The sequence below is a fragment of the Myiozetetes cayanensis genome, unplaced genomic scaffold (assembly GCF_022539395.1).
Source record: "Myiozetetes cayanensis isolate MyiCay16 unplaced genomic scaffold, myiCay2020 scf3, whole genome shotgun sequence".
NCBI lineage: Eukaryota > Metazoa > Chordata > Aves > Passeriformes > Tyrannidae > Myiozetetes > Myiozetetes cayanensis.
This window is the reverse complement of record NW_026087521.1, coordinates 28,542,964-28,563,780: the sequence shown is the minus strand read 5'-3', so window position 1 is coordinate 28,563,780 and position 20,817 is coordinate 28,542,964. Positions and strand designations below refer to the sequence as shown.

Here is a 20,817-nt window from a genome sequence, read left to right as displayed (position 1 = left end):
ATGGGAATGTTTCCATTATTCTAAACATATTTATCATCTGTGAGCAATAGACTGTTGATACAATTTTTATAATCTAGAAAAATATTTAATTCTATATACTAAATTAGAACAGAAAAGAAGAGATTTGAAGTCCAGATCTGTCTTTTTATAAACTTTTTTTTTACAGCATCCATTCTAATAAGTATGCTTTCATCTTTCACATTTAGTAACTCGTTGAATCTGCACAAATAAAGCCATACAGTCTCACTGACCTTGAAATACATAAAACTAAGAAGTAGCTTAATGAATTAAAACAGGAGGTCATCTTACCTGCCAAAGAGATGACAAAAGAGGGTGTAATGAGATGATAGATAAAGAACCAAATGGTTATCTTCTGTTCAGCCATTATCTCAGAAGGAATTGTCCACTGCAAGACCATCATTCAGAGAGCTAAAAATACCTATTACAGAGAAAGAAGAAAGTGAATAATTCCAACATAAGGCTTTATCTCGTATCACATTTGACCTGACAAATTATGTATCTAAACTGAATACTTAAAAGTTAATATAGGATACAGTCTTTTGAATAATAAATGAATTATCAAATTTGCTGGATCAAACAAATGATCTCTATTATTCAGAGTGCACACTGTTTCAGAGTACTCAAATTTTCCATTGATAGTAACACGGCAAATGTTAAAACTGAACATCCTTTTTAACACTAATTTTCCAGATTCTATCCTTCTTCATCCCCATAAAAACTACAATTCATGATTTCCAAATCTGTAAAAAGAAGACTACAGTGAAACTGAAGTAATTGCTTTCAGAATTCATGTGTTTTGTCTAGTATATAATTATTTTAAACCTTTACTATATAATTAATGATCCTCTGGAAAGGTAGTATTAATTTTTTTGAGTTTTCTTTTAAATGCTGCATATAATCATTATTGCAACATTGTATTCAAAGTTCTCTCTTTTCCCTATGGGAGAAACTCTGCCTGTATGTATACTAAAATCAACCTAAAAAAGCATGCAGCTTCTTTTGAATATTGTAAGATTTTAGAAACAATTTTTCAGAATACTTCTCTAAGATTTTTTACTTCTTTATTTTCAGAATATTTTGCTTGTCTTTTGTTTCTTGATGGTGACTATTATCTATTTCTTTAGGGCAATTGTTATGATGTTTGCAGTGTGCAATTCTCTGGTTTGTTTAATGGATTTCTTGCCATGAATGTATAAATGCATCCTTTACATCCATCACATCTTGTTCTTACTTCTTGATTTGTTCTGCTGTAGGACTGGTTAAGAAGTTCACTGACAGAATACTGTATCTCAGGCACATGCCAATATCATCCATTCCTCTAGGTATATTCATTTTGTTACTATTTCATTATAAAATACACTTATACATACTTAAACACCCTCCAGTAACATGCATCCTGGGACATGGTGCATGCTAAAAAAGCCACATGTAGATGTGGTAGTTAGGGACATGGTTTAGTGGTGGACTCGGGCAGAACTGGGGTAGTGGTTGGCCAGATGATCTCAAGAGTTCTTTTCCAACCTAAATGGTTCTAATATGGCATTATCACTTTTTGCAAGTTGTAATCTCAATGCTACTGCTTTCCAGCCTCCCATGCCAAGTACTGCTCTGATAGTGCCTTCTACCTTTTACTGTGATTCTTACTCTTTCCACATCAAAATTTTTACTAAATTGTTCTGTTTTTCCAAAATCCCAATGTCTTAGATCTGGTTTCAAAACTGCCCTCTTTCCCACCTCCAACACCAAGAAAGGGGCAGTTTTGAATTACAAAGCACAAGCAGAAACATATCTTACTCCCAAAGTATGCTTGGGATATTGCTGCCCTGATTACAGAGAGCCTCTGGTCTGAGCTGCTGCCAGACATGCCTGCCACAGTGTATGTGTCTCATGTCTCTCCTTGAGGTGGCTGGGAACATGACTTGGCCACTGGGGCCTTACTCTTGTCCCCTCTTTCACAGAATAACTCTAAGATATTCATTTGAACATTCCTCCAACAGTGAAATTTTCTTAGAAGAGTGTTTCACAGTGTTTTGATAAAATACAGTGTAGGAAAACTACAAGAAATACCACAAGAGAATCGTTTAGCTGAGAAATTACAGGAGCTGTTGCATGTCACATTTCTTCCTTTTTTTTTTTTTTTTCCACATATTAAATCCTTAACAAAAAGTTTGAAACTATTAGTTGACATGACCCTAAGGATTCCCTGGAAAATGGTTCTTACATTGTCAGCAAATGGATATGCTTAATGTAGCTGGATCCAAGGGCAAGAATTTACCAAACATCTTTACCTTCCCACTTCTAGTGGCACTAAAGTTTCTTCAGACTCTGTCACACAAAGGATATTCACAACTATTTCAGGCATCTACCTTAAACGACTAAGGTATGTCTTTTCCAGAAGACAGTACTAGGATAGATCAAGAAATGGCTTTGTACTCTTTTCCAGCAGCCATACCCTGGCTATCACACCCTTGTGATATGACACTGTAACATTTTTTCCAAGTGACATGAATAAAAGTGCGTAGTTATGCTGAAACAATGCACATAGTCAAACAGCAACAAAACTGGAACTTTGTTGGGAATAATGATAATTACACAGCGACTCATGGTGATAATAACTGTGTTCAAATATATAGATAGAGGAGACTGTTAAGAGAACTGTATTCTCTGACACTACAGTCATAGATGGAAGATCCCTCCTACCTCAGTTTTGCAGAATTCAGTTTCAATTTTGGAATGTAAAAATGTCTTCTAGTTCTCAAAAAATCCCTTTCTGCTGGCTCAGAAAAAAAGAGAGTTTGAAGAACAGTTCCAATTACAGTAAATAAAAATTGTGTCAGTAAATGCTATAAATATCTCATTTTATTCAGATATGAAAATATCCACCCTGCCAGGATTTAAATGCTTTCCCTGCTCTCATTTATTTCGGCTGAGTGGGATCTGTATCCATAGCACAGCCATCCCTCCTGATTCATCTCAGCTTGGGGGTAAGAAGTGAGGCTGTTTCACATTGTTCTGCTGAATTTTGGCAGAACTGCCTGCTACAAGATGAGACAGCATGCAGGTTATTGTCTGTATGTGTGAGGTGGTGTGGCTGTACATGATGTTAGCACCCAGCTGCCCAAAGAGTCCAGGCCAGAGGCAGCACCGTGGGCTGCAGTACCCAGGCAGCACTACCTACTGACTCTCACTTTACAGCTCTCTACCTTTTTTCTTTGCAGAGTGAGAAGGATATTGCTGCCTAAGGAAAAATCATTCCTGAACAATGATTCAGCCATCAGTATGATTCAATTTTCTCCCCTGTAAAAGCAGAGTGACTACATACCTAGACATACTCTTTTCAGTCTGCACAGTACACTACCCTTTTCTCAACACAAAGCATGATAACTTTAACAAATAAGTAAGGTATTTCAAAAATATGTAATAAAATGAACAGGCATGTATTTGCAACTCTGTCATGTTTAATTAATATGTAATGCTCATTAACACATTTAGGTCCCTTTTGACTGTTCAGTTTCCTGAAAGAGCCAGTCACCTCTACAGAGCCTCTGCCTTGTTAGATCCAAAAAAAAACACTTCTAGTGAGCTATCTGGAGTGCAATCCTCCCAAAGGAAGTGGAAAAAAAACTGGGGCAATGACTGCTGAATAAAAGTGCATTCACTTCTGAACACGGGGACCTGCCAGAATGCTACTGGAAGCTTGAAGTGTCTTGTAATGCTTCATTAGGATGAGATGTGTTCCCAGGACACAAGGGTAGACCTGCCTCTCTATACTTGCCAACTGTAAGGGTTCGTTAATCTCTCTAAATGCACCTTAGGAAAATGTCTACGTTTTCTGCCATATTCTGTGTGGCTTTCTCAGGTTTTCAGTGCACTTAGGCATTCATTAAGGAGAAAAAGACAGGCATTTTACAGCTATGAAAACAGACAGTGTTTCCATCATTTCTCTGCTAAATCCAATTATTTTGATGACGTCAGGGTTTTGCAAGGAAATAAAGCATTTACACATTTAGATATTTAGACACAAAAAGAAATTACAAACAGAGATTATTAAATCAAAGGTAGTGCAAATAGGCTACATAACCTGCCAGATTTGAAATCAAGAAGGGACAGGGACAGACATAGTAGAGCAGAGCAACACTGGGGAATGTTGAAGGGGTAAAGAGGAGTCAAAGAAATATATCTCAACTTTACAGAGGGGAGGAATGTCATGTGGGACATGTAAGTGATGTGGGGAAGGATGGCAACAATAATCCAAACCAGAAAGGCAGTCAGAAAGAAAGGCAGAGAGGGAAAGCAAAGGAGATATAGATAGGTAAAGGAGCATAAGAATTAGCAGTTTCCTCTGTCAGTAAATCTAAACATCTACCCTGAACCAAGGCTTTCAGAGGGATTACAACATCCACTCAGGTCTCCTCCCAGGAGTCCCAAGTGCTGAATGGGAAAAGAGGGGGCAGAAGAAAGTGTTTAAAAGCTCTGGCATGGTACACTTAGCTAGGAAAGGTAAATCAAGATACTTGTTATGATTTTCACTTCCTGACGTATTACGATAATTGTAGATATTCAAGATTTAGAATTGGTAGAGATTCCATCCAGATTAGACTATAAATAGATACAACAATCTAGAAGAAATTTGTGGTTCTCTACCCTTTTTCAAAACATGAATATATATAATTGCAACAATTCACTAGTAAATTAACACAGTGACAAGTTGTAATCAAAGACTTTTAGGAGTAACGTAATACTTCAGCCTAATTAGTGTTTTGTATTTGTTTTACTTCACACTCTTTTAGTGATTTTTGTAAGCATCCAGTTGCTTGTTATCTTTATTTTCTTACCAGAGCTGGAATTTTTGCTACGATAACTAACTCCTCATAAATCCTATTAATTGCTCAGTGCTTAGAATTACTAAGAAACTTTTGAATTTAAAAAAGTAATTCCAAACATTGCATATTATTTATTGTTATTATTGTCTTTTTCTACTATTTTGGTCTTTGCAATCTAATGTTGTCATCAATCAACAAGTTTTGGCATTCTAGTTGAACTGTGACATTAAAAAGAGCACTACACCTTGTTCAAAAGTCTGGCTTCTCAGTCATCACCCACAACCCCTTTATTTACTTGAAATCAATATTTTGGCCACTAGAATTTACTAGCTTTCTCTATTACCAGAAAAGTGATGACAGTCAAGTTCCTCACCACTGCACAGATTTATCTTGTTTCAGTTCTCTGGGACTGCTGTAAGCAAAGCTCCAAGGCAGCCCTGCTCTTACAACACTGCTGCGTCTACAGAAAATGTTAGATGTGAGCTGGCTCTCTCTCACACATACAAAAGTGACTTTAGTTCCCTTCATAAAGGTTTGTAGAAACATTTCATTTCCTTGTGATTTCTAAAATTAAAATTTTCATTTTTGACAGATTTATTCAAGTGGAAATGGAATTTCAAATCCACTGCCCACAATACTATCCACTGGCCAAAATAGTCTATCACCAATAGCCCTGCTTCTAATATTTTCCACTTCATTCTATAAAGAATATAGCTACTCTATCCATTTCACATGACTGAAATCCAGCTAAGAAGAACATTAATTTGATAGTCCATAAATTAGATATTCTTTTTGAACAGAATTTACAATTACAAGGACAATGTGCACTAACATAGCAAAGAAGCATCAAGCTGGAGTAAAGTGCAGTCTAATTCCTCCCCCTGCCAATTACTCTTTTTTTTTCCTACTGCTTAAATGTGCTAAACAAATAAAAAAAAACCCAAACAAACCCAGAATCAGTTCATTAATATGTTTAAACACATTGAATTAAGAAGTGATTTTACCACTATGGGACAATTCAACCTGCTCTGTAATTTTACTTAATAAACATTGACTTGGATACATGAACAACCAGTATCTTGGAGGTGATGAGGAATTTAATTCCACCTGGAATTAAATCTGGACAAGGATGTCAACAAAAACAAGAAGGGCTTCTTCAAATATTAACAAAATGGAAACAAAGGACGATGAGGGCCCATTGCTAAATGTAGGGGGTGGCCCTGGTAACAAGAGGACACTGTGAGAGAGCTTGTGGACACCACAATGAGGCTGCTCACAAAAATCTTTGAAAGGTCATAGTGATCCAGAGGTGCTTGAGGACTGGAAGAAAACAGATGTCTCCCTGGTCTTCAAAAACGGCAAGAAGGAGGCCCCAGGGAACCAGTCAGACTCACCTCAATCCCTGGAAAAGGGATGGAGCACCTCGTTCTGGAGGCCACCTCTATCCACATAGATGACAGGAGTAGTCAGCATGGATTCACTAAAGGTAAATCATTCTTGACCAATCTGATTGCCTTCTACGATGAAACAACTACCTGGATGGATGGGGGAGAGCAGTGGATATCGTCTACCTTGGCTTCAGCAAGGCTTTCAACACTGTCTCGCACAACATCCTCATAGGCAAACTGACAAAGTGCAGATTGGAGGAGTGGATGGTGAGGTGGATTGAGAACTGACTGAACAGCAGATCTCAGATGGCTGCAATCAGTGGCACAGGCTCTAGCTGGAGGCCTGTCACTGATATGTCCCCCAAGGTTCAATACTGGGCCCAGTATTGTTTAACTATTCAAGAGCTGTCTGGGAGTAATTCTGTTCCATGTGCTCCAGGATGACCCTGCTTGAGCACAGAGGTTGGACCAGAAACCCATTGTGGTTCCTTCCAATCTTACCAATTCTGTGAACCTGTGAGTACCCCAGGGTTACTACAGGGCTTGGTCAAAATTTCAATAAGTAACCTTAACTTTGGAGTGCAATAAAAAACTTCTGTTCTTTTACAAATATTGGTAAATTTATTTTTTGTACCCTCTTTTGCACTTTAACCCTCATGTCGATGAGGAGAGAGACTTAGAAGACCTAACACCCTGTCAAAGTGATCATTCACAACATACCCTGGCTCAGTTACCCATTTTTTCCCCTCTTTGCCTCTTTCTTTGGAAGTTGTGACTTCTCTCCAATAATCAAGTACCAAAAAGGCAATAAATTCCTTCGCTAGACATGTCTTTTGTGCTTGAAAGAAATAGTGCCTATTCTACAAAGCAAGAAAACATAGCAGCTATAACAAAAGACAAAACCATCAAATGTATTTGCAGAAGATTGTTATATGAAACAGCAGGTCCCAGGGATATCAATGGGCAACCTAACTGTTAGATGTCTGCTTTCTGTGGCAATTTTGTAATGCACCATTTTTCAAGTAGGACAACATGCTGGTAGTTCATCACACTGTGAATTTAGTTCTCCTGCTTCCTTTATACTTACACATCAAAGAATTCAGACCTCAAGAATCAGCAACTTCTTCAGTCCATTGCTCAGTAGGCACTTTGGCTTTTTTGTTTGGCAATTAAGAAGTCCTATGGGACTTTTGTTGCTTGCTATATTATGCTTCCCATTTTCATTATTTCACCCTCTTTTGTCTTTCTGTTATTTTGTCCTCCCAGATAGTTGGTGCATCTATTAAGTTGCCTTATTTCTTTTATTTGCATCCAAAGATTCATTATGAATTAACATTGATTCTCTTCCCTACAAGGGTTTTACAGCAGTCACACACCTATCTCATCTTACAGTTAATTAACAACTCTGTAATGAGGGGTCATCTGGTAATGCTATTATAAACATATTTTTTAGGAAAAATAGAAATCTAATTTGTGGTAAGCTAAACAAGCTCAGCTTTACTACTAATTATTAATACAGTTTAGTTACTTTTCTTAAGTCACTGAACTGTAAAATAAGTTTTGTTTTGAAAAAGCCTCAGATTATGAAGTGTTGCTTAGCGGTATTTAAACACTGTCTTTAATCATCATGTCAGCAGCAAAGGGTCAGGCAGCCAGTGCTCCGTGACCCTTTTCACATCATTTACTCTATCAGCAACCAGTTGTTCTTCTTCTAAGGTAATAAATAAGAAGTAATAAATAAGCAGTTACTGCCATAACTCACAGGCATTACTCACTTTTCTGAAAGCATGTTGTAAGGCTTAGCTGCTTCAAGATTACCTGCTAAAATATTTCAGCAAACAAAAATCAATAAACCTCCTACTATGTACTGAGCATCACAGAGAACAGCATCCTATCTGTTCCTATACATACAAGTAGATTCCGCTTGTGTCTTAAAGCTGAAGTAGTTTCACTTTAAAATAATCAAACACACCCAAGTCTCTAAAACAAGCATGAAAAAAAATTCAGCCATAAATACAAATAATCATCCACTATTGAAACTGGGCATTCGTTCATGATAACATAGATTTTCAGGTTACTTTGGCCAACAGCTCTGAAGGGACAAAACCCATTAACTTTTCCAGTAAAATAAGGTGTATAGTTCCTATTATCTTTTGGAGCTCTAAATTTTTTTAAAGTTTGTAAAAGAAAAAAACTAGACTACTCAGAACATCCTCTTGGAATCAATTCTGAAAAAGACTCATTCATAAGAAAAAAATAATTTTATATTTCAGAAAATGAAATGAGACTGTATGAAAATCTTTATTGCATTCTTGGTATTTTCTATCTGATTTTCACATTTTCTTGAACTTAGTAATACCTTATTATTCATCAGTAAATGAAGACCTGGGAATGAATCGTGTATTCAATAAGTTCACAGCAGATGTACTTATATACATGAAAATGTAACAGCTTATCTATATAATCTGTAAGTCAGGATATCCTATAACTTACTTCCTATTGTACAGCAAAAGACAAGCTCAGTGGGAGATTTCATCTTCAAACTGCATGTTTCCTAGCAACTCTCTTTAAATCAGAGTAGCTTTTTTTAAATTTACATCAATCACTTGGAACTGTTGAGAATGCTTAAAAACATCTCTTTCATCCTGTGAATAAACAGTTCAAATCAAACTAGCAGCTGCAAAAAGGAGAAAAAAGGAAAATCAACTCAATGTTTACTAGAATTTGCTGGTGGATTTTGGAATAATACATTATTTGTGGCTTTTGGTTTTAAGCCTACAGATTTCAACTAGCTTTCAATAGCTATTGGTGAGACCCATTGGCATTTTTTATAGGTTTGAATGGTCATCCACCATTTCAAAGATCCTCTGTGTTTTAAAGACTGATTTTCAAGGATACTCACTCATGAGGTAGACTTAGTTTTATTCTGAAGATTTTATAAGACAAATGATGGTTTCATTGTATTGTTTTCATTACATACAACTAAGCTATTGTTTCTGTAGTCTTCAAACTTTTTTTTTCGGGGGAGAACACACATTTCTTTTGAAAGGTTAGTTTCTTGCCTGCTAATTGTCCATTGATACTTTTAATACATATGTTCTCTATCAACTGCAGTAGAGATTCAGAAGCACACAGCATCTACAGAAATCTCTCTTAGTCAGCAAGGGGAGGCACAAGCATTCAGATAAATCCTTGTGCCAAAACCACAACACCTGCCAGACACAAGCAATCACGTTTTCCCATGCTACCAAGAAAGAAAATTGATTTCATGATTACACTTAAATTAAATCAAGGTCCAAGAAGGAAAATAGGTGGGAAGATGGACAGGTAAGGGGGACAAGAGGGCCTGGTTGCAAATCATGAGTGTGTGGTCACTACACTTATCTCGTCTGATCACCAGAGTGTTCTATTTCCTTCTTAAATTCCATCTCTGATTAATCTCCTGGCTGAGGAAGTCCCTATTCTGTGTGCATATGTGTGTATGGAGGTGCAAGTGACACCACTAGGATGAGATCATGAGCTCAGGAGGCCCAAGGTGCCTGTGGTGGCAGCAGCTGGACACACCAGAGTGTGTGGGAGGTCCGACTGATGGCTACTGGACAAGGGGCCCATGTATCCAGGGTGCCAGCAGCTGTGGAAGCTGCAGTAGGTATGTGTGGTGTGCGTGCAGAGCACATGTCAGTGTGGGATTGCCAGCAGCCATGGACTAGCCAGCAGTTAACAGGTAAGAGGCTCAGGAGCAGGTACTGATACCGCTGTTACCAGCAGCTGGGACACCTGGGGATCCAGGGCCAGGTCAGAGTAGGCTGAGCCCTAAGGCCAACCCCAGGAGGAGCTAACACTGCACATCATTGTAGCAATTCAGCATCAGATGTATCTCACTGAACTTTTTGGTTGTTTTTGTTGAGGATTGCCAGACCTGTTTGCCCGGGAGAGGTGAGCCCTCAGCTCAGGTGTCCCTGCAGTGATGCTCAGCAGCTCCCACAGTGCATGCACACATATGTTCGTGGCTGGCCACTGACATCAACAGCCAGCCAGCCACAGCATCACAAACAGGAGCAGCCCCAACAGCCTCATCCTGTCTAGTTGGTCAGGATGAAAGTCTGTTAGTGGAAAACATGTGTGCATACTTAAGTTTAATGATTGAATCCAGAGAACTATTTAAGATCACTTATAAGCAGTTAACAGGTCTATAAATAAACCAAAAGACAGATTAGCTTGATTTTATACATTCAAAACATTCTTTTTATTCTTTTTATGCTTAAATATCAAGGAGAAAAAAATAAATAAGAAACCAAACAGGTTTTTGATCTACTGAAGTGCCTGCAAATATTTAAGTATAGAAAGAACACATACAGCAAAATCACAGCAGAAACTCACTAATTTGCAGGAATGAAGCCTAGAAAACTTCTTTCTAGGGATATTGTTCCAAGTTTCATATTTTCATGTCAAAAGATACATTCTGGTACGTAGAAAAATACAGCTTAGGCAAGTCAGCAACAAAAACAGACGTTTGTCTTTGGTTATCAAAGTCACATTAGTAAGTAACTCCATCCCAATAGACAAAGTTCAAATGTTAAAAATATTTTAGTTGATAACTATTCTGTTGAACATATGATTTATATGTTGATAACATATTGAGTGCATTCTTTCACAGATACTATTTCATTATGGCAACGAGCCAAGAAATCAAATCTTGGCAAAGCAATGCCATAACATCTGGCAGCAACTCCAAAATCTTCCAAGCAATGGAACAGAGACCCCACAGACTCTGTTAAACAGCTGCCTACAGGTCCTGCATAGATATTCTGTATTTACTGCATTTCTTATACAGATCTGAAGCAAATCACACCAAAGAACACATTGTCTCCAACACAGATGCTTTCCCGGTTTAGGAGCTCTTGACAAAAAAGGTATAATGAAAACTGCAGTAAATTACATCTGAGAAAGATCATTTCAAAACAGACATTGGACCTGTTTTGATTAACACCTCTAATGTGAAAGTATGAAATTTAGTATGTCGTAGTGTTGGAGTTCTGCGCTTACTACTCCTGCTTTTCAACACTGAAGAGAGTTCAAACATACAGTGTTCATAGTCTTTGCTCAGTAAAACTTAGTCAGACTGTGAAAATGTACTAAAATTTATTATTTTCCTCTAGTATGTCCTAAAGTTTTCATCTTTGGGCAAAGAGTAATACTCCCTAATTCTTGATTTTAAACTGGGTAAAATAATAGAATTATTAGTATTTTATTTTAATTTGTCACTTAATTTGGTTTATTTGAGTGTTATATATGACCAAAAGTATTCAACAAACAAGGCTGGTCATTTAAATTATACTGTTAAGTACTCACACAATATTAACTGTTCTGATTTTTCACTGTCTGGTACTACAATTGAAGGGCAATATACTCATTACCTAAGAAAAGGGAAAGAACATCATCTCCTGCAGACACTGTTCTACCCAGTGAAAGCCAAGTAATCAGCACATATTCTAATATCTTAGGTGATATGCTAGTGCATCTACAAATTAGGAACATGCACACATTAATGTCTTTCAAGAAAATCAATTATAGATTCTTTAATCTATTAATTTTTACACATACTTTCTATCATGCCTCCCTTTGTCCTTCTTTCTTGACCTTTTCCCCAAAGTGCTCAACCTTTCTTAATTAAACTAATTTAACTGGAGAGGCATGTAAGGTACTTTACACATTCAATTTATCTGGGAAAAAAAACTGGTGAAATTACACCCTTGATTTACAGCTGAAATGACAAGAAAAGAACAGACAAAATGTTATTCAGAGTAACCAATACCAGAAATTGAAATAGCATCACTATCTATCTTCATTGGCATCTTTGTGGTTTTATACTGATGGAGATGAAAGCATGTGTTACTACATTTAAAAAGGCAATGTGAAGTATAATGATATTTATAGCTACCAAAAAAATCCGGTACATCACATTCTGTGGTCTGCTACTGCATCTGGCAAATGAATAATTATGGCAACACAAATTTGGTCATCTAGTCTTTCTATTTCTCAAAATATTACAATAAATCACTTTTTAAATGTACAACATTTGTTCTGCAACATTCTGAGAACTTTGGGGGTCTCCTTTTGATAAGAAAATTTGCATTACGGGACCAACAATATGAGGAAAAAATTTTTAATGAGACAATGACCACAAAATATTTTATATATACAATGAAACTCACTTTTACTTTTCACTCAAAAGGCATTTTGCAGTGCAGTTTTATATATCACCTTTTCCTTCTGATTAACACAGGTCTAGGTCACAGCACAGAGAACTTCTGTGTCGATGGAATAACAAAAAATTCTTTTTCGAGGACCGTGAAATTTGACAATATGTCAGTATTATGTTAGAGACGGCATCTTAAATTACTGTTTTGTTTGGTACTTTTAACGCTGCAATCTGGATATCAGTTTATAGTAAACATGGAAATGCATCGGCAATTTTCAAGAGCTAGAATTTCAGTATTTGTGATCTGTCAGAGGATCTAAAATCCAAACTTTTGCAGATCATTCTTTGGACTCTTCAGCCAAAACATGATGACAAGGAGAGAGAGAAGCATACAGTCCTTTGTCACTATGGCATATGGAGACTGAAGGATTTAGGTAGAAGCACAGTGGGACAAAGGAAATAACATGATGGTTTAGGATCTCAAGACCAGGAATCAGGAATAACTTCTGTGTGTTCCTTTTGACATGTGCATTTCAAGGCTTCTACTTTTAAAATTTAACTCCATCTTTACATTTTCTTAGAGTAGAAATAAAATTAAGATCAGATACCAGGACATAAAAAAATGCTGAAAGCTAAGTGTTAGAGAGGTTTTCTATGGGAATAAAGTGTTACGAGATTTTCATGGAGACAAGTTTCAGAAGACACGCAGCAACCTTCACTCCAGGAAGCATCAGATCCCCTAATAAAGCACATAACAAAGACAGCTTTAAGACTTATCCTAACAGTGAAGCTTCCTTCCTGTTTTTTTCCTACATTATAGCACTGCAGTGCATATTTGCTTGGTATAAGCAGACTATTCAATCGTTTATAAGGTGAACTCTATGGATATTTACTGTAGATGGAAGAGAGCAAATGACAGTCCAAGCATCAGCAATAAATTGAGAAATAACATATATTTGACTCTTTGTTGTACATGAGAATTGAATAAATGCTGATTTTTTCCTTTGCCTGTGACTACTGCAGCACGGTCAAGAATGGATTTTTTGATTCAGACAAAAACTCTCTTAATCTCTGCTATCATATTTGACACTTGAGATTACAGTTGAGGAGATTAGTTAAGGCTCCCTGCTATAATCTTCCAGTAAATCCTGTGACTTTATACTTGTCATATCAGAGAAGAAGCGATTAGACTGAGGAGAAAAAACAAAGCAGTTTTTCATTCCTTTGCTTACCATTGACCTTCCTCTGTCTTGATAACTGTTTTGCAGTATACAGTTTGAAGAAACCAGTCACTACTGTGCCTGTATTACAATATTACTGTTCACAAAACAATATAGTACTGTGTCTATAATATATAATGGGTAAGATTATTTCATTAATTGCTCATACTTTTTTACCACCACTATGTTATCCTTCATGGCACATCTAAAGATTATTTTTTCTAACACATCATTAGTGTTTTTAATAAAAAGGCATGCCTTTAGCAATTTGTATTTATCCTGCAAATAGTGTGAACCTACAATGACAACCAAACTCATTTGAATCAAATACCAAGAGAAATGGTCAGATGACAGTTTTAAGTGACCAAGAGGTCTTGGACTCCATTATTTTCTGAAATAAATGTGACTCATCCAGTGTCTCACAAATTTTCTTTAAAACACTTAGTTAAAATAAAATGTAAAACCACAATAATCAATTCTTTGAAATTCTGAGAAGTGAAAGAAATTCTGCTGTTGTGAAACAATTTAATGAATTTGAATAAAATTTGTATATATTTTTCATATATTTTGAAAAACTTTGTATTCAAAACTAAATATGCATCTTGAAGATGGTTCTAAAGAGTTATTTAAAGTTTGAAACACCAACTTTTTGTTAGTGATTTTGTATATTTACTTTTTCATTTTCTATGTGGTATATAAACAACTGTAACTCCTAATTCCCACCAGACACAGGCTAGATCTTATAAGAAAACTCAGGTGGAAGAAGTCTGACAGCTCTTGTTAGCCTCTTACAGCAGGCATTGTAAAAGTTTCCTTCAATTCAAGAAGAAACTTTAAAGAATATCTTTTTGAGATTATATTTCAGGGTCACTTTGATACAGGAAACTTCCTTTCTGATGTCTTCCCTTTCAGAACTTTATTGATGTTCACACTGCCAGGCAGGCACACAACTGCAAGATACAAGCAAACCTCTGAAGTCATGGGTATTTCCCATCTAATGGTGCCAAAGAAAGGACATGGAAAAAGAAATTACATTTCACGAGAGGTTTTTGACCTGTTCAGCTTGGTAATATTTGTTATTTGGAAGTAAATATAAAATCATTCCTGCTATAATTGCAAATGAAACATTCTGGTTTAAAATACCCCACAATTAACAGTAAGGACAAAGCAGCCACAGTATTCTTCAATGCTTGTAACACCACAGCATTCAGTGCAGAAAGGAATAAATTATGGAGGTCATAAACCAGGAAGGGTGCACTCTGGACAGTAACAATTCTGAAAAGCATCCAGGGGATACAGTGGACAAGCAATTTAACTGGGGTTTCCAGGACAATGCTGTGGTTAAAAGAACTGCTTGACCCTTGGGAATTTAATGACTAAGAAGTACAATTATCATGTGAATTTGCTCGTTAGAAATAAGCAAATTTGCTTGGAACTAGCATGACTCATATTTGAACACTGCAAATAATTATAATGCTGGATGATATTTATTTAAAGGACTGGGAAAAAAAAAAAAGCATGGAGAGATGTAAAACACCTATATATAAAAGGAGTAGAGAAAATGCCTTATGGCAAGGACTTTCCTTGTTCAACCTGTCTGGCACACCAAGGAGATGACTGGGGAATATCTTGGCTACAGGACATAAGTATGTTTTGAAAACACCAGAGGCAAAAGGATCCTTTAATATTCTAGAAAGAGGCATAATAAAACCAAAAAAGCTGGAAATCGATTCTGGAGTGATTTAGATGGGATGCATGGTGGAGTTTTAGAAAAGAATAAAGGGATGTTCCCAGTTCTTGAAGTCTTCAGTAGCTACTAAATACTTTCTTGCAAGGCATAAGGTACCACATTCAGCACTGAGGCAGCTAGATGAAACTCACTGACCTATCTCAGAGCTCTCACTTCCTTTTAAGAACTGGAACTGCAAACAGAAGGCAGAGGATGATGTTCTGGCACAGTATTTCCTCAAAGGGGAATCCTGTGTTTTCAGACTGAGAAGCTTTGTTACCTCTTCCGAACACGATTTTACAGCACCTCCTTTTAGTGCTTTCAGTAAAGGCCACTGTGAGTCCATAAATTAAACTGCCTGGCTCCAGTGAGGTTCAAAGTAGATAATTTTTTAGTGAGAAGCAACCTTTATTGCTCCTAACAAGCAAAAGACCTCCAACTTACTTCATGCTGGAATCCTACAAAGAGCTGTGGAAACTGCAAAGCAAGCTGTGACCAAGAGATCAAAAATACAGAAAGAATTGATTCTAAATAAAGCATTCTTGATAACAGCCACATCAATAACAAAAGGTATGGAGATGATACTACGTTTTGAATTATGCTGAAAAATGTTCCATTTGCATAAACTATCAGCAAGAAGATGATGTTCATAACCAGCAGTCACTCATCATTTCATCAGCAGCAAGATTAAAAATAGATCTCAATGTATTATGGCTAGATGTCACTGCTTGAAAACAAACTTTATGGTATAGCCTAAGTTTATGCAACAGACCATATGCCAAAGATTTTATTTTGAGAAACTTTCATCTTGATACTTCAAATGTTACAGGCAAAGATTTTCAAGACTGACTTCTAGATCTATTATAAAAAAATAAAATTTTTAAATATTTTTGGGTGCTCTCTCCTTGCCTTCTTTTCCCAAGCATTTTACCCATTCCCACCAAATGCATTTAGCACTGACACTTCAAATTACATTGCTCCAAATGAAATGCTGCTCACTCAGATCTTCAACACATCCACTCCTTCCCCAGAAACAATTTACTTCTTATGTCTAATTTTTTCCCTTTTTTGCCTCATTTCAGGGATATTCAGATGAACACATGCACACCCCTCCACTTCTTGTCCAAATCTGTGTAGCACCAGGAACCAGGAGCATCAAGAACCGGCCTTTTCGTACCTTTGTTTACTAAACAAAAGCTTCCTCCTACAGTACTTTACCATTGTTTGAAGGTATTAGCTGAATCTTTGTAAGTTAAGTACTCTATGGTATTCACCCCTTACCATAAGGCATGCTTTCTAATACCTCCATTATTCTCATGAAGTTTCTGTGAAGCCACTCAGATATTTTCAAATATGCCTGAAAGGCATCTGCAGCACTTTCCTCAGTCACCTTATTTCCTAGTTTATTGTAACTGAACATCAGAGAACGGATACTTACACATAGCACTAAGATACCGATTATCTCTGAGACTCTCCATGCCTTTTTTAAAGCCACTCATCTCATGGAGAAGATAAACTAATCCACAGAAATTTCTGAATTGCACAGGTATCTACCAGAGTGAGGGGGAAGAAATGAAAAATCCCAGAAAACTGCTAGTCTGCATATCTTTCCATTCTGCTCTGCATTGCAGCTATTCATTATTAAGGAAAGAAACTGTTCATTCCTTAAAACTGTTTTTAAAAATTGTGTGGCATGCTTTTGGTGCTGTGAAATGCAGTTAATGAACTGTGCACAATTTTCTGTTAGATCTTGGCCTTCCCTATTATTTAATTGGCAATTAGTTCAACATACCGCACTGCATGCACTGCTGATATTACCAGGTTACCAGGGCAGAAAGTACTTTTTCTGAAAGGAGTAAAAGCAAAGGAAAAGGGTATATGAAATTCCATCACTGGAAAGGATGTTTGAAACCCCATCACTGCAAGCACTTGGCAAAGACTAAAGAAGGCTAGCAGATCGAAAAAAACCCATCTCAATAGGGAGCATCCTGCCAAAGGTCAGTGCAATGCTGCATAAAAGAAAAGAATAAAGAAGGCTTAAAAAATGACCACAGCATTCTTCAGATTTCTTGGCTGTAATTCACTTATGAATCTTACAGTTTTTATTTTTATTAGTTTTCCCTTATTTTAAAGAAAAATGAAACACAACACAACTATTTATATTTGCAAAGTTTCTGGCTGCAATATAACAACTGGAAGATAAGAAAAGAAATTATGGATACATTGGCTGCTGCTGCTTCTTCTGCATGAATAAGACCATTATGGCTTTGGACTATAACCTGAATTCTCAGCCAAGTCAGCCTAAGTGAATCTCAGATTTTAAAAGTGTCTTGAGAAGCCGCCTGAATCACCACTGTATTACTACACCTTCTGGATAAGGTTGTACAGCTTAAAAACAGAAGCAATGCAGCACTGAGCTAGGAGTATGTCCTTAGCTGTACAATTTTCTGATTGTTTTTGAAATTATTTTTCTAGAAGGTTTTGTGGGATAAGAAATGTCATTTCGGGAGTTAAAATAGAAAGCAGGTGAATTTAAGCACTATATGGACTCTTTTTTTCCCAGGTAGAGAATTACAGGCAACAATCTGTCCTAATGTCTCATACCAGATAAAGAGTAAGTGATGTATATAACTATTGTGCATCCCTGCCATGATGCAGCTGCTGCTTTTGTGTCACTAATGGATTCCTCTGTTGGCAGAAAAGGAATCTCTGGTCCTTTTTTCAACAGGTTACAGGCAAAAATAAATTGCAAATCCTTGAGCTGGCCTGACAGAGAGCCAATTACCCTTTCAACTGACCAGGATCACTTGAAAATTCAGGAAGAAGAAACATGACAGAAGATGATGGAAAAATGACAGAAAAAAACACAAACAAATAATAATAAAAAAAAAAAAAAAAAAAAAAAAAAAAAAAAAAAAAACAAAAAAACAAACAACCAGAACTGGGCAAAAAGGAAAAGTGATTCAATGCTGAAAATACAAGAAGTCTCAAAATAAAATCAGGAACACTTCCTAGTAGCTATGCTCTTCTCTTTATTTTGTTTTTCATTTGATGGGAGTAAAAGCAAAGACCAGGCCCCCGTGGACTTGGTCTATGGATCTTTTCTGGTATCTTAACAAAACACACTTTGCCCCTGGCAAGTTTTTACAGTTCATTATTTCAGTGATTTGGGTTTTAATGGAGTGCTGTATCTTAGCAGTAAGTACAAGCATGAACTTGAGAGACAGCATGGGTGGAAGAGGGGAGGAGACAGCAGGAGGGCTTACTGATCCTTCCAATTATAAAACCCTCCACAGCTTGCCTGGAGGAGGGAAGAGTACTGTCCTCAGGGACAAGGGTGAAAAGAAAAAAGGAATAAACATGGTGATTTGGCTTAATAATATGCTGCCTACTATATCAAACTGGATTAGATACAGTTCATTTCCTGCAAAGGTTTCCCAAGCTTTGCTTTACATTGCCTTGTGCCAAATGAGCGAGTTGTTTCCTGCTATCCCATAAATGTGGGCTTAGTAGAAGGACAGAGCTTTAATACGAAGCTGGCTATTGCATGGTCCTGATGGTGAGTCTCGGCACATGACACCTCTTACTCTGGTGTCATAAACTGTCATAAACTGTCCCCCAGTACCCTCAGCTGTGGGAACAGTGATGGGCAGATGACAAAGATCTGTCTCATGGACAGAATTTTACCACATGTAACAGCTAAGAGCAAAACAACTTTGAGACTATATAATGAATGGCAGTCCTAACACAATATCTACATGTTTCTTTCCTTCAGTTTGCAGAAAGCACGCCAGTACATATGGTGTTGATGTTATTGTAATTCATAGTGTAAGGGGTTTGATTTGATTTATATCTAAAAAATAGAGAGAAACAGAATTGAAAATCACTGATTTGCTGTCAGCTCTTATTGTTTTGTTTGAGCTGCTACAAAATATGAGTCCTTTGGGAAAGGGAACAAATAGTGCCACTGAAGGATAGTCTGTGCAAGGGTAAAATGATAGGAGACTCATCAGCTGCTCTAGATCCTGTCCTTCAACTGGCATCCCAGTGAGCTTCCTGCCCTTGCAGACAACAGTAAATAATAGCAGATTTGGGTATTCATACACAAATACCTTCTATCAGGAAGGAGTGGCTTATATTACCCAGATTACACAGAAGCAGATCCTCAGGCAACTTTAAATGTTTGCAGCTCCCGACATATTTGGTATTCTGCTTCCCACCACAAAGAAGCCTACCTGCTTTTTTCAAAAGGTTCCATTAGAAATCAAATAAACTGCCCTCTACCAGATTTCAAAATGCTTTTCAAAATCTTCCCCTAAAACTTAATTTCAGGTAAAAAGAGAAAGTTAAATCACTGTTCCTATTCTTAAGCAGAGATGGGGGGAAATAACAATATCTAAAGGCGTGGTTCTCTCTGCCTCCAGAGCTGTGATACAGAAAATTGCTATTAGAAGTAAACAAGAAGAGCTAATACTGAACAAGCTCATAAAAAAAGAAGTAATGAAAGCAAGCAGACCCCAATTCTAAGAGCTCATGAGCCCTTCTGCCAAGTGCAGTTAAAGTAAACCCCCAATCTCCTTTGCCCTGTGCATGACGAGGCACACTGAGGTTCTTGGTCAGGTTTCTTTCACTTAATGTTTCACTTACATCTTTCACTTTGTCCTTATATTTCACATCTGTTCCCATCCCGCAGCAAATGCTGACGTGTTACAGCAGCCTCCTGACAGAACATCTGTCAAAGACTGGATAAATCTTTGCAAAAATATTGCCTTCTTTTTAGGCTCCTAAGGAAAGGAGTTGTAAGCAATTCTGCTGTTTCCATGTGTGTCACTGCCTGTCAGTCTGACAGTTTTATCTCCTGCTTAACTTTTACCTTCCCTGGCCTGTTTGAACAACACTTGACAGAAGTCTGCAGGACAAGGAATAAAGATAAGTTAATTTGTTAAAAGTGTCATCAAAATGTCTGCCTGGGCACAGGAGACCGGCCTGGTAAGTACCAGCTCTTAGGGAAGGGTAGGAATTGTGAATAGCCATGCTAACAAAGAACTGCACAGGACAGCTGTCAGTCAGGGACATCTCAGTCATGGGAGAAGTTTGCCGGGGGCTGGCAGTCACTGGATATTGCAAACACAGCACACACATCCACAGTAAAACATGCCTTAGGAATTCTACTGCTCACAGAGCCACCTGCTTTCTAATCTCCATTTTATTTCACAGGATAATGAATTTGATAACTAAATATTGAAACCGATTTGATAACAAAATACTGTCCATGCTACCATACTGGACCCTGTCCTACCAAAGGTTAGCACCTGTGCACTGCAAAAATCACAAAACTGCTTTATGAAAAATGTTGTAGTTCAGAACTATAAAATCACAGAGTGTGTAAAGTTGGAAGGGACAACAGTGGATCATCTGGTCCAATCCCCCTGCT

At 37.2% G+C, this 20,817-nt stretch overlaps 1 protein-coding gene across 1 annotated transcript in view; it reads right to left on the bottom strand.

Moving 5' to 3' along the window:
• The window catches only part of CNTN1 (contactin 1), a 243,587-nt gene that overhangs the window by 87,096 nt on the left and 135,674 nt on the right, over window positions 1–20,817 (bottom strand). The window contains exon 3 of the mRNA XM_050325399.1: window positions 310–439. Within this exon, the coding sequence (XP_050181356.1) occupies window positions 310–421 (112 nt within the window). The 5' untranslated portion in view covers window positions 422–439. The remainder of the gene's footprint in view (window positions 1–309; window positions 440–20,817) is intronic.